Source organism: Triturus cristatus, chromosome 3_2 (genome assembly GCF_964204655.1).
Source record: "Triturus cristatus chromosome 3_2, aTriCri1.1, whole genome shotgun sequence".
Lineage (NCBI taxonomy): Eukaryota > Metazoa > Chordata > Amphibia > Caudata > Salamandridae > Triturus > Triturus cristatus.
In genome coordinates, this window is record NC_140584.1 from 1,212,106,163 (window position 1) to 1,212,120,744 (window position 14,582).

A 14,582-nucleotide genomic window follows, 5' to 3' on the forward strand; every position below is an offset into this window, starting at 1 on the left:
GTACACGTCTGCATGTAACCAGCCCGGTGTCCCTTACTCCAGCTGCTGCAGAGTGGCCTGGTCAAGCCAGGGGGACACCAGTAAAATCCCCATGCAGTCTCTTACATCCCGAGTTCACTGTGGGTGAGTCCCAACTTATGACCCCACAGTAAAAGCTCAACAATTAGGTGCTCAAAAAATCCGGGCGGCCCATAGTGTCAGAACCACCTTCTAACAGCGTGGCACTGAGATGTCGTGTGAAGATGGCAGGGTGCGGAGGTGGCTTGGTGCTAAGATGGCTTAGTGCTGAGATGGCGTGGTGCTAGGGTGGGGTGGTACTGGGGTGGCGTGGTGCTGAGGTGGCGTGGTGCGGAGGTGGCGTGGCTCTGAGATGGCATGGCATGATGCTGAGATGTCATGCGGAGTTGGCGTGGTGGGGAGGTGGCATGGTGGGGAGTCGGCGTTGTGCGGAGGTGGTGTGGTGCTGAGATGGCATGGTGCTGGGAGGGTGTTTTGCAGAGGTGGCGTGTGGTGCAGAGGTGGCGTGTGGTGCAGAGGTGGCGTGTGGTGCAGAGGTGGCGTGTGGTGCAGAGGTGGCGTGTGGTGCAGAGGTGGCGTGTGGTGCTGAGATGGCATGTGGTGCTGAGATGGCATGTGGTGCTGAGATGGCATGTGGTGCTGAGATGGTTTGAGCGCAGAGGTGGCGCGGTGCGGAGGTGGCGCGGTGCGGAGGTGGCAGCGCTGAGATGGCATGGTGCTGTGACGGCGCATTCTGAGATGGCGTGGAGCTGAGATGGTGTGGCATGATACTGAGATCGGGTGGCGCTGAGATGGGGTGGCGCTGAGATGGGGTGGCGCTGAGATGGGGTGGCGCTGAGATGGTGTGGTTCAAAGGTGGCATGGTGCTGAGATGTCGTGGCGCTGAGGTGGCGCAGAGCTGAGATGGTGCAGCACTGAGATGGGGTGGCGCTGAGATGGGGTGGCGCTGAGATGGGGTGGCGCTGAGATGGTGTGGTTCAAAGGTGGCTGGTGCTGAGATGTCGTGGCGCTGAGGTGGCGCAGAGCTGAGATGGTGCAGCGCTGAGATGGCGCGGTGCTGTGATGGGGTGGCGCTGGGAGGGAGCGGAGCTGAGATGGTGCGGAGCTGCGATGGCACGGAACTGGGCTGGCGCAGTGCTAAGATGGGGTGGTGCTGAGATGACGCAGAGCTGAGATGGCACGTAACAGATGGCGCGGAGCTGAGATGGGGTGGCGCTGATATGGCATTATGCTGAGATGGTGTGGTGCTGAGATGTCGTGCGAAGATGGTGTGGTGCGGAGGTGTCGTGGTGCGGAGGTGTCGTGGTGCGGAGGTGTCGTGGTGCGGAGGTGTCGTGGTGCGGAGGTGTCGTGGTGCGGAGGTGTCGTGGTGCGGAGGTGTCGTGGTGCGGAGGTGTCGTGGTGCGGAGGTGTCGTGGTGCGGAGGTGTCGTGGTGCGGAGGTGTCGTGGTGCGGAGGTGGCATGGTGCATGCTGAGATGGCGTGGAGCTGAGATGGCGTGGCATGATACTGAGATGGGGTGGCGCTGAGATGGGGTGGCGCTGAGATGGGGTGGCGCTGAGATGGGGTGGCGCTGAGATGGGATGGCGCTGAGATGGGGTGGCGCTGAGATGGGATGGCGCTGAGATGGGGTGGCGCTGAGATGGGATGGCGCTGAGATGGAGTGGCGCAAAGGTGGCGCAGAGCTGAGATGGTGCAGCGCTGAGATGGCGCGGTGCTATGATGGGGTGGCGCTGGGAGGGAGCGGAGCTGAGATGGGGTGGCGCTGGGAGGGAGCGGAGCTGAGATGGGGTGGCGCTGGGAGGGAGCGGAGCTGAGATGGTGCAGAGCTGCGATGGCACGGAACAGGGCTGGCACAGTGCTAAGATGGGGTGGTGCTGAGATGGCGCAGAGCTGAGATGGCGTGAAGCTGAGACGGCACGTAACTGAGATGGCGCGGAGCTGAGATGAGGTGGCGCTGATATGGCATGGCATGGTGCTGAGATGGTGTGGTGCTGAGATGTCGTGCAAAGATGGCGTGGTGCGGAGGTTGCGTGGTGCGAAGGTGGCGTGGTGCGAGATGGCATGGTGCGGATGTGGTGCGTCACTGAGATGTCGCGGCACTGCGATGGCGCGGAGATGGCGTGGAGATGGTGGGTGTGCGGTTTGTAACTACAGTCCCTCCTGGACTACACTGCACTATAATGGTATTCCTACTGTGAAGGATATATTTTCATAATCCCTTACCATGCTATGCATTTTCACTGAGAAGGTGTGCAATTCCATCTCATTCCTAGGGCGATGGACGGTTACCACTCACTGTGTGTACGTTCCAGCTAAGGTTCCACACACACAATCTGTTGCAAGTTGTTCCCACTGAGACAGTGTATGATTCCTGGAAACACTCCCACATCCAGGTATGTCTGTTCCCATTGGTCGGTGTGAGGTGCCTGTTTTCCTGGGTACACTCCCACCCTCCTTCAGGACTGGACCAGTCTCCAGTGAGAAGGGATGCACTCCGGTCCACCCTTGCTCCCATCATCTGATCTCTACAGTTTTCTGGCAGGAGTATGTTTTCTTCCTGGGTTCAGTCAGGTGCCTCTGAGAGAGAGTTGAGCTTCTTTAGTCCTGTGTAAAGGCGGCTCCAGAGCCATTCTCTCCTACACCCGGTGTTAGACCTGGCACCTTGGCGTGAGTTTCCCTCCCACTTTTTGCTGATGTGCCTCATTGTGTTTTGTTGGTGTTAGCTGCTCAGGGCACTGTGCCACTGCTAATCAGTGCCACAGTGCAAGTGCTCCCTTTTTGAAAAATGTATACATCGATTGGTGTCCATGTTTGGCTTATTTGGTTTACTATCAGCCCCTAGTAAAGTGCACCAGGAGTGCCAGGGCTTGTAAATACAAATGCTGCTGGTGGGCCTGCAGCACTGGTTGTGCCACCCACAGAAGCGGCCTTGTAAAATGTGTCTAGGATCTGCCACTGCAGACCCTGCGCTCGGTCTGGTACCGTCGCGCTGACTGCGCAAGTGCCCCCACTTGCCAGTCCCTAAACCTTCCCTTAACTACATATTAGTCACCCCTCTGGTAGGCCCAAGGGCAGGGTGCATTGTAGGCATAAGGTAGGACATGCCCTGATGTGTGTGGCATGTATTAATAGTGAATTACAGCCATTTTCGTTTTTCACTATTGAAGGTTACCTGCTCTCCATAGGCCAGAATGGGCTGCTGGAATTACTACACGCTGTAATCCCAGTGGACTCATAGAGCATGGTAGAAAGTCATGTTTAGTACGCCTGAACTCAGAATAATAAAATACTTCTTTTAGTAAAGTTTATTTTAATATCCTGTGTTTGTGAATACTACTTTTAGAAAGTTAGTATTTACTGACCTGGCCATTTCAGTCCGCCTCTGCTGTGTGTGTGTGCTGCCTAGTTTCAGTGGGGAGCAGGGCTGGGGAATTCCAGGAGACAGGCTGGCTGCCAGGTGGTGGGTAGAGAGATTACACCTGGATGGGTGGGAGGAGCACACCTTTGACTCTGAATAGATCTGTGCTCTGCCAGCACAAAGCCGGCTCCGCCCCCGGTGGAGCGGCTGATGTCTCTGCCCTGCTGCTGAAAGGAAAGAGCAGAGTCACCACAACAAAGTGCTCCAGAACTGGACTGAGCCAGGCACAGGCCCCCTGGCGACAAAGAACAAAAGATTTGTGCTTTAAAAGAGGGAGCCCTGCTCCTAAGAAATCAGATCCTGTTTACGCAACGACGAACCTCTGCCTGAAGGAGAAGGACCTGGAGAAGCTGAAGGAGGAGTACTGTCTCTCTGCCTGAGAGACTGGCCTGCAGTGGGTGCCTGTCTGCTGGAAGGAGAGGAAAAGACTTAAAGAAAGGACTTTGATTCAACTTGTGCTGAACTATCTCCAAGGGCTTGCTAGAGAACTTGCCTCCTGAACTGCGCCCCACCCCAGGAACATTGGGCGCTACCCCCCCCCCCCCCTTGAAGGAGAAGAGACTGCCGTGGGTGATTCTACACCTCTGACCCCGGAGAACCTTGTGCCTTAATCTCCCTGAGCAACGCGACCTCTGCCGCTGGAGTAGCTGTGAGCATCGTGACGGCCCACAGGCCTAAACAAAGTAAGCAACTGCCCCCTGTCCAAACATCGAGCCCTGCGACCCCCCGGGCCACAGAAATCACCGTGAGGACCTGCGTGCACTGTTCGCCCCAACTGGACGAAGCCGACAGCGCTCTGCGCTGAGATCTCGCCCCCAGGCTGCCCCCTCTGCTCCTGCCCTCGCTGGTGTGCTGGGAAGTCGAGGAGTGCCCCCTCGAAGCATCGCTGTCCACGGAGGAGCCGGGACCGAGACGCAATGCGGGACACTCGTGAGAGACGTCTACAGACTGCCGCGAACATTTGCCCCCAAGGAAAAAGGTATTTGTGGCTTTGCGCACTGAAATACGGCCCGTACTAACCTTCGTACGAGCCGTAACTGCCTTACAACTACTTGTGCCTGGTTCAAACCGTACTGCCCCTGAAACATCCCAGTTTGAGGCGTACCTGCTTCTCAACTGCTTGTCTGGTGCTTTTGCCTCGTACTGCCAGTGTTCGGATCGTACCAGCGCTACCGCCTGTGTACGGCGCGTCTCCTTCCAGGTACGGACCGTACTGTATTGAAGAACCTTGCCGGTGCTCACGCGGGAAGCGTGGGACTTGGCTAGCGAAGCTTGTTCGACGTGGACTAACGTGGGTACGACCCGTATGGTTCGAGGCCGGTAAACGCGTACCTCACGCGAGAAGCGTGGGAAACGGCACGACGGTCCAGAAAAGCGGTACAAAGCGTATCTGAAGCGCTACGAAGCGCGCAAAACCCCAAAGAACTTATTTTAAACAGACCTGTGCCATTTCTACACCTGTGGACTGCCTAAGCATTGTAAGAGTAACTGGATCAGCCTTTTGACAAGAGTACTGTATTTTCACAACCTGCCTACAAGAGATCTTGTATATAAAGAGCTTTTATTTTACTATAAATACAGCCTTGTGTCTTTGTGTGGTGGCAAGGTGATTATTGTGTGGGACAACTTGCAACGCTTAACCTAATGCCCTCTGGAAATCTAGCCTGACTGCTCGCGCCACGTTACCTAGAGGGTGAGCAGGGGTTATTTTTAAGAGGTGATCCTACGCCCTGACTTGGATGAAAAGGGTCCCTGCTTGTCGCAGGTGCATACCTGCGCCAACCAGAGACCCCGGATTCTAACATTGGTGGCAGTGGTGAGGATTTACGGATTTGCGTTCTTGGTGTCTGCGTAGTGATTACTAACCATTGCACAGTGGACAGTCCAGTAGCTTAAGCCACAGAACTTTTAAAGTTTCAATTTTCACTTGCCAAGAAAAGAAGATCCCTTGCGTTTGAAGCCATGCCTGGAACCAACAGCATAGAGAAAACAGCGTCTGAAGCCTCAGACGCTGGAGAATTGGAATGGGATGCGTCAGAGCTGGACAACTACACAAGAAACCAACTCAAGCACTTTTGCATGAAGTTCAAGGTTCCACATGTAGGATGCAGGAACAAGATAGATCTCTACAAGGCGCTGAAAGCCTGGATGGAGTCAAGGAATGCAACTGATGAGATTGTGATAGTGGAACCAGCAGAGAGCATCCACAGCTTTGGCAGAGACCTGTCGCCAGGGGAGCTGGCAGACAGACAGGCCGCAAGAGAACAAGAGGTCACTTTGGCAAAGTTGAAATTGAATGGCCAATTGGAGCTAGAGAGCAAGAAGATGGCTCTTGAAGAAAGAAAGATCCAAATGGAGCACAACGCCAAAATGAGGGAACTGGCGATTAAAAGAGAAAAGTTTGGGGAACACTCCCTCTGGTGGCAGTGCAACGCCGGTGCAGGTAGAGTCAAGGGTGTACATACCAAAAGATGTAGTTAAAGAGTTCTACAAGAATGATGACATAGGGCAATGGTTCCGGGCCTATGAGATAGCCATGTCCTCCCACCGGGTCCCTGAGAAAGATTGGGGAGCGGGGTTGTGGGGACGGTTCCTCAGTGAGGGGCGGGACACACTTTTAGATTTGCCCTTTGACATGCAGACTTCTCACCCCCACATGAAAGAAGCTTTAATGACCAGATATGGGCTAACTCCTGAATTGTATAGACAGAGGTTCAGGGGGTGCGCCAAGATTGCGGGGAGTACGTATGTGGAGTATGTGACCTTTTTCTGCAGAGCACTGGATGGCTGGGTGAAGGGTAGCAAAGTAGATGATTACCAAGGTCTCTTTGATTTAATTGCATGGGAGCACTTGTCGCTTAATTGTTTTCCTGAGCTACGCCAACACCTGATAGATAGCAAGCTGACTAACCCTAGGAAGCTTGCCGAGGAGGCGGACCACTGGATCAGCACCAGGGTCCACAAGGGTCACGTGGGAGACTCCGCCAAGGGTGGGCAGGGTCCCCAGCAGGAGAGTGGGGGGGACAAGGGAAAATAGAAAGGGTTCCAAAAAGGCCCCCAAAGTAATCCCCAAGGGAACCAGCAGACAGGTTCTCAGCCTCCCCCGACCCCGAAGCCAACAGGGGCCCTGACAGGTAAACCTGTTCCCAAGGGGCCCCCCTCAATGTTATAAATGTGGCGAGCTAGGTCACTTTGCCAGTGATTCCAAGTGTCGCCAGTATGTGAAACCAGCACCCACTGGTGCTCTACCAAAGCAAGTGGCTACAGTAGCCTTTGGGGAGGAGGTAGAAGTCCCAGGTGGGTGGGACCCCGTCCAAATGACCTTAGTCTCACTAGGAGACAGTGAGATGGTCCCAAACGCTGACTTGCCCTCTAACACTAAGAAATATGGGCAAGTGGTGACCGTCAATGGTAGAAAGGTGGAGGCTCTTAGAGACACAGGAGCCAGCGTGACTGCAGTGCGGCAGCACCTGGTATCTCAAGTGCAGGTCGTACCCCATGCCTATTGTCTGGTTGTCAATGCTGACAACACAGAGAGTCATTGTCCAATGGCTCAAGTTCCCTTTGAGTGGGGGGGGGTCTCTGGTACTCTGTAAGTCACTGTGAGAACTGCCATGCCTGTAGACTGTCTCTTAGGTAATGACTTGGAGAGCTCCCCTTGGGAAAAGGTGGAGAGAACAGCTCACCTGCGGATGGTGGGCTTACCTGATTGGGCGTGCGTGACCGCCCGGTCAATGGCAGCCAGTAGGGGTGTTGAAGGGACCCTGGAGCCTGAGGGAGAGGCCTAGGAACCGGCTTTAGGGAGAGGGCGCAGGAGGCACGGGAATCCGGCTCCAGAAGTTCCCACGGCCCAGGAGGAAGCAGACCTTGAGGGGGATGCCCTGGAGCCTACCGGGGAACAGATAGCCGAACTGGGGGACCTGCCTGAGCTGACCCATTGGCAGCAAGAAGGAGGCCCCACCAGGGAGGAATTCTGCAAGGAGCAGAAAGAGTGCCCCTCTCTAGTGGGTATGCGGCAGCAGGCTGCAGCCCAGGCCAATGGTGATCAGTCCAGTACTCACTTAATCTACTGGGAGAACGACCTCCTGTACTCAGAGCCTAAGGTTGCTGAACCTGGGTCAGCCCGTGCGCTAGAGTGGTACCCCAGAAGTTCAGAACCTTCCTACTGGGGCTGGCTCACGACGTTCCGTTAGCTGGGCATTTGGGGCAGGACAAGACCTTTGAGAGGCTTGTCACCCACTTTTATTGGCCTCAAATGCGCAGGAGTTCTGACACTCCCTGCAGGACATGCCAGACTTGCCAGGCAAGTGGCAAGAGTGGAAGGAAGCTGAAAGCTCCACTCCAACCTTTCCCTGTGGTCAGTACCCCATTCCAGCGAGTGGGGATTGACATTGTGGGGCCACTGGACCCCAAGACAGCCATGGGCAACAGGTTTATCCTGGTCTTGGTGGACCATGCCACCCGGTACCCTGAAGCCATCCCTCTGAGGACAGTGACGGCCCCCGTGGTGGGACGGGCATTGATAGGAATTTTTCTCACAAGTAGGATTCCCTCTAGAGGTGGTGTCCGACAGGGGGACCAATTTCATATCGAAATATATGAAATCCCTTTGGCAAGAGTGTGGTGTAACATACAAGTTCACCACCCCTTACCATGCCCAAGGAAACGGGTTGGTTGAGCGATTCAACCGAACCCTAAAGGGCATGATCATGGGCCTTGAAGGACCAATGAGGCGTAAGTGGGACGTCCTCTTACCATGCCTTCTCTTTGCGTACCGTGAGGTGCCACAGAAGTCTCTGGGGTTCAATCCCTTTGAGCTTCTGTATGGCCACCCTGTACGTGGACCTCTGAGTCTGGTCAAGGAAGGCTGGGAGCAATCTCCCAGGAAACCTCCCCAGAATGTATACAGTTACATGCTGGCCTTCCGGAACCAGACTCTGCGTTTCAGGCAACTTGCTGAGGCAAACCTGGAAGCCAGCCAGGAGGAAATGAAGCGGTGGTACGACCAGAACGCCACTCTGGTTGAGATTCAACCTGGTCAAAAAGTTTGGGTCCTGGCCCCTGTGGAGCCTTGTGCACTCCAGGACAAGTGGACAGGACCCTTTGAGATTGTGGAGCGCAAGAGTTCTGTCACCTACTTGGTGAACTTGCAGTCTCCTAGGAACCCCTTAAGGGTCCTACATGTCAATTGCCTCAAGCCCCACTTGGAGAGGTCCGAACTGGGCATGCTCTTGGCCACCGATGATGGGATGGAGGAGGAGTCTGAGCCTCTTCCTGAACTCTTGGTAGCCTCAGAGCAAGACGGGTCAGTGGATGGAGTTAACCTCTCACCCACCCTGACCCCTGAGCAACAGAATGACTGCCGCCAGCTGCTGGGGCAGTTTCCTGACTTGTTCTCCCTGGTTCCTGGTATCACAGATCGGTGCGTCCATGATGTTGATACAGGAGACAGCTTACCTGTGAAGCACAAAGCTTACAGGGTAACTGACAGGGTCAGAGCCTGCATCAAAGAGGAGGTCTCAAAGATGCTTGCTCTCGGCGTGGTTGAGTCCTCTAGCAGTCCTTGGGGCAGCCCAGTGGTCTTGGTCCCAAAGGCTGCAGCGCCGGGTGCCACACCCGAACTCCGGTTCTGTGTGGACTACAGAGGACTCAATTCAGTCACTAGGACCGACGCACACCCCATCCCCAGAGCTGATGAGCTCATCGATCGGCTAGGGGCTGCACGGTACCTCAGCACGTTTGATTTAACGTCTGGGTACTGGCAGATCGCCTTGACTGATGGGGCCAAGGAGAGGTTCGCATTCTCCACACCAGATGGGCATTTCCAGTTCCGGGTTATGCCATTTGGGATGAAGAATGCCCCTGCCACCTTCCAGAGGTTGGTCAACCAGGTGTTGGCTGGGCTGACCAAGTTCAGCGCAGCCTACCTGGATGACATCGCAGTGTTCAGTGGCACATGGAAAGAACACCTGCGACACCTCTGGGAAGTGTTGACGGCGCTGCGCAAGGCAGGCCTCACGATCAAGGCAAGCAAGTGTCAGATCGGGCAGGGTTCAGTGGTGTACCAAGTGGGGAGCTGCCAGGTGGCGCCCCTCCAACCCAAGATTGAAACCATCCTGGCTTGGGAGCCCCCAAAGACCCAGATAGAGGTGAGGGCCTTTTTAGGACTCACAGGGTACTACAGGAGGTTTGTCAAGGGGTATGGCAGCATCGTTGCCCCCTTGACAGAGCTGACTTCGAAGAAGCAGCCCAGAAAAGTGATATGGACTGACACCTGTCAGAAGGCATTTGACACCCTGAAGACTGCCATGTGCACGGCGCCCGTGCTCTTGGCTCCTGACTTCTCCAAAGAATTCCTAGTGCAGACAGACACATCAGAGCATGGTGTAGGGGCTGTTCTCTCACAGATGACTGAGGAGGGCTGGGACCAACCTGTAGCCTTCATCAGTAGGAGGTTACTTCCACGGGAACAAAGGTGGAGTGCGATAGAGCGAGAAGCATTTGCTGCGGTCTGGGCGCTGAAGAAGCGGAGGCCCTACTTGTTTGGGACTCACTTCCGGGTTCAGACCGACCACAGGCCCCTCAGATGGTTGATGCAAATGAGGGGTGAGAACCCAAGACTGTTGAGGTGGTCCATCTCCCTACAGGGTATGGACTTTACGGTGGAGCATCGCCCTGGTACAGATCACGCCAATGCTGACGGTCTGTCCAGGTTTTTCCGCCTTAGTGAAGAGGAACTCCCTGGGGTAGGGTAGTTCCCCCCCACATTTCAGCTGGAGGGGACACGTGTTAGACCTGGCACCTTGGCGTGAGTTTCCCTACCACTTTTTGCTGATGTGCCTCATTGTGTTTTGTTGGTGTTAGCTGCTCAGGGCACTGTGCCCCTGCTAATCAGTACTACAGTGCAAGTGCTCCCTTTGAAAAGTGTATACATTGATTGGTGTCCATGATTGGTTCATTTGGTTTACTGTCAGCCCCTAGTAAAGTGCACCAGGAGTGCCAGGGTTTGTAAATACAAATGCTGCTGGTGGGCCTGCAGCACTGGTTGTGCCACCCACAGAAGCGGCCTAGTAAAATGTGTCTAGGGTCTGCCACTGCAGACCCTGCTCGCGGTCTGGTACCGTCGCGCTGACTGCGCAAGTGCCCCCACTTGCCAGTCCCTAAACCTTCCCTTAACTACATATTAGTCACCCCTCTGGTAGGCCCAAGGGCAGGGTGCATTGTAGGCATAAGGTAGGACATGCCCTGATGTGTGGGGCATGTCTTAATAGTGAATTACAGCCATTTTCGTTTTTCACTATTGAAGGCTACCTGCTCTCCATAGGCCAAAGCTACATGCTGTGACCCCAGTGGACTCATAGAGCATGGTAGAAAGTCATGTTTAGTACGCCTGAACTCAGAATAATAAAATACTTCTTTTAGTAAAGTTTATTTTAATATCCTGTGTTTGTAAATACTACTTTTAGAAAGTTAGTATTTACTGACCTGGCCATTTCAGTCCGCCTCTGCTGTGTGTGTGTGTTCTGCCTAGCAACAGTAAGGAGCAGGGCTGGGGAATTCCAAGAGACAGGCTGGCTGCCAGGTGGTGGGTACAGAGATTACACCAGGATGGGTGGGAGGAGTACATCTTGACTCTTGAATAGACCTGTGCTCTGCCACCACAATGCCGGCTCCGCCCCCTGTGGAGCGGCTGATGTCTCTGCCCTGCTGCTGAAAGGAAAGAGCAGAGTCACCACAACAAAGTGCTCCAAAACTGGACTGAGCCAGGCACAGGCCCCCTGGCGACAAAGAACAAAAGATTTGTGCTTTAAAAGAGGGAGCCCTGCTCCTAAGAAATCAGATCCTGTTTACGCAACGACGAACCTCTGCCTGAAGGAGAAGGACCTGGAGAAGCTGAAGGAGGAGTACTGTCTCTCTGCCTGAGAGACTGGCCTGCAGTGGATGCCTGTCTGCTGGAAGGAGAGAAAAAGACTTAAAGAAAGGACTTTGATTCAACTTGTGCTGAACTATCTCCAAGGGCTTGCTAGAGAACTTGCCTCCTGAACTGCGCCCCAGGAACATTGGGTGCTACCCCCCCCCCCCCTTGAAGGAGAAGAGACTGCCGTGGGTGATTCTACACCTCTGACCCCGGAGAACCTTGTGCCTTAATCTCCCTGAGCAACGCGACCTCTGCCGCTGGAGTAGCTGTGAGCATCATGACGGCCCGCAGGCCTAAACAAAGTAAGCAACTGCCCCCCTCGAGCCGTGCTCGCAAAGTAAGGAGGAGATCCCTGTCCAAACATCGAGCCCTGCGACCCCCCGGGCCACAGAAATGACCGTGAGGACCTGCGTGCACTGTTCGCCCCAACCGGACGAAGCCGACAGCGCGCTGCGCTGAGATCTCGCCCCCAGGCTGCCCCCTCTGCTCCTGCCCTCGCTGGTGTGCTGGGAAGTCGAGGAGTGCCCCCACGAAGCATCGCTGTCCACGGAGGAGCCGGGACCGAGACGCAACGCGGGACACTCGTGAGAGACGTCTACAGACTGCCACGAACATTTGCCCCCAAGGAAAAAGGTATTTGTGGCTTTGCGCGCTGAAATACGACCCGTACTAACCTTCGTACGAGCCGTAACTGCCTTGCAACTACTTGTGCCTGGTTCGAACCGTACTGCCTCTGAAACATCCCAATTTGAGGCGTACCTGCTTCTCAACTGCTTGTGTCTGGTGCTTTAGCCTCGTACTGCCAGTGTTCGGATCGTACCAGCGCTGCCGCCTGTGTACGGCACGTCTCCTTCCACGTACGGACCGTACTGTATTGAAGAACCTTGCCGGTGCTCACGCGGGAAGCGTGGGACTTGGCAAGCGAAGCTTGTTCGACGCGGACTAACGTGGGTACGGCCCGTATGGTTCAAGGCCGGTAAACGCGTACCTCACGTGAGAAGCGTGGGAAACGGCACGACGGAACTGTGCCATTTCTACACCTGTGGACTGCCTAAGCATTGTAAGAGTAACTGGATCAGCCTTTTGACAAGAGTACTGTATTTTCACAACCTGCCTACAAGAGATCTTATATATAAAGAGCTTTTATTTTACTATAAATACAGCCTTGTGTCTTTGTGTGGTGGGGAGGTGATTATTGTGTGGGACAACTTGCAACGCATAACCTAATGCCCTCTGGAAATCTAGCCTGACTGCTCGCGCCACGTTACCTAGAGGGTGAGCAGGGGTTATTTTTAAAGAGGTGATCCTTTGTCCTGACTTAGAGGAAAGGGTCCCTGCTTGTCGAAAGTGCATACCTGCGCCAACCAGAGACCCCGGATTCTAACACCCGGGAAAGGAAACAGAGACTTGGCTACTTCTATCCCAGTCTGAGTAGAGCCTGTATCTGGAGAGCAATCTCTTGTTCACCCACCAGATCCTCCTAGTAGCTTCGTATTCAGTAAGTTTGGGAATGACACACTCGTTGGAGGCCCAGTTGGTGAGTCTATAAAGTGTGTAATGGGGCCCTCTCGTTAGCTCTGTCAGTGAGGCAGTATCATGTGGTAATGAGGCCTCTCATTAGAAGCTCTGTTTGTGAGACAATAATATACATCAGTGACTCCCTACTGTTAGACATTCAAACCGGACAGTGTGTTAGTGGGGCTCTCATGTATGAAGCCCTGTTGGAGAAACAGTATAGTTTAGTAACGAGGCCTTCTCGTTAGAAGCTAATTTAGAGCAACATTTTGGTGTGGAAATGTGTCCCTCTTTTCATGAACTCTTTTTGGTGAGTCTGAGTAAGGTGTAATGTGTTCTTCTGGTTAGAGCATGTGAGGTGAGAGCAGATACCGCTGCAACGAGTCCATCTCATCACATCGCATGCAGTGAGACTGTACATGGCTGCATCAAGTCCCTCTTGTTAGAGGCACACACATGCTCTATCTCGAAGCGCTTGACGTGGGACACGGCAGAGATGTCTTCTGACCACATAGGAGTTGATCTTTGAGTTAGTAGCTCAATTGGTGAGACAGTATCTACAAGTCTCCTTTGTTACAAGGTCACTAGGTGAGATATGATGTCGGTGAGATCTCGTTCCAGAGAAGCTGGTGACGTGGGGTGGGATGTGAGCCAGGACATGAGATCAAGAGCTTTAGCCAATGTCCTGCGAGTGAGAATCAACCACAAACCCGTCTTTTTGTCTGAGAGGAATCTCAGAAGTTGATGGTACTTTTCTGTTCTTCCTTCCTTCACCTCTAGTTACTGGACAGTGAAGAGGAAGTTGACGCCCACATCGACACAGATGAAGAATTGTCCAATGGGCGAGTCACTCTCTTCAACGGCTCTGGACCCCCCTACTTCCACAGTTACCTCTACATGAAGGGTAAGATTCAACCGAGGTGTTGGTCTCACCTCAACGCTGAGCTATCTGGGCCGCCACATGCAGGGTTGGACTGATCTACGGGGCAGTCAGTCAGTGCCCTATGGGCCGGTCTAGAAGATCAGGGTGTGGGCCAGTTTTGCCGTTTGTGGGCCTGTTTTATGGCCAGCTGGGAAGGTTGTATCTGTTCATTTTCCTGCTATTACAACAAACATTGCCTGTGGCAAGCACAAGTGCATGCAGTCTCCTCTTCCTTGCAAAATACCCATGCAGCGTGTCTTTCCAGATTCAAAACGAGCCTGATTAGCAAGGGTGGGCCACATTTTCAGATATCTACTTCGCTAATGGGGGTCCACTTTCATTTTGGTGCCCGAACCTATTTTTGACCCTGTCTTCCATCCCCGCTCCTTCCGCCATACCTTTGAAAGTTTGTCTGGTAGGCAGGTTGAATGGCCAAAACAGTGAATATTTTGACATCTTTGACACCCTGCTGAGAGCCCGCATTACGAAGGAGCGAGAGCAGCGGTGGGGGTGCACATGCTGTAGCAGAAGGAGGTGATGTCTAGGGACTCATCTGCGGCTCCTGCGTGACATCTCTGCATAGAAGGAGGATTTGTTGCTGTGAGGACTAGGAGCTGGTATCGTGGCTGAGCTCCTAGTGGGACTAGAGGAGCAGCGTTTCGGCGAGGCTGTAAGAGCAGCTCCTTCTGTCACCTTATGGATGAGGAGGGTTCCTTCTACCTTTGAGGTACCTCTGTTGTTTGGGGGTGCAGCAGAGTGGAGCGGGCCATCTTCTCCAGACCCCTCAC

The 14,582-nt window shown here is 54.1% G+C and overlaps 1 protein-coding gene across 1 annotated transcript in view; it reads left to right on the forward strand.

Moving 5' to 3' along the window:
* LOC146859468 (unconventional myosin-X-like) overlaps positions 1-14,582 on the forward strand; it is an 869,852-nt gene that overhangs the window by 727,123 nt on the left and 128,147 nt on the right. Inside the window, exon 26 of the mRNA XM_085650190.1 lies at positions 13,653-13,776. Coding sequence (XP_085506316.1) covers positions 13,653-13,776 — 124 coding nt within the window. The remainder of the gene's footprint in view (positions 1-13,652; positions 13,777-14,582) is intronic.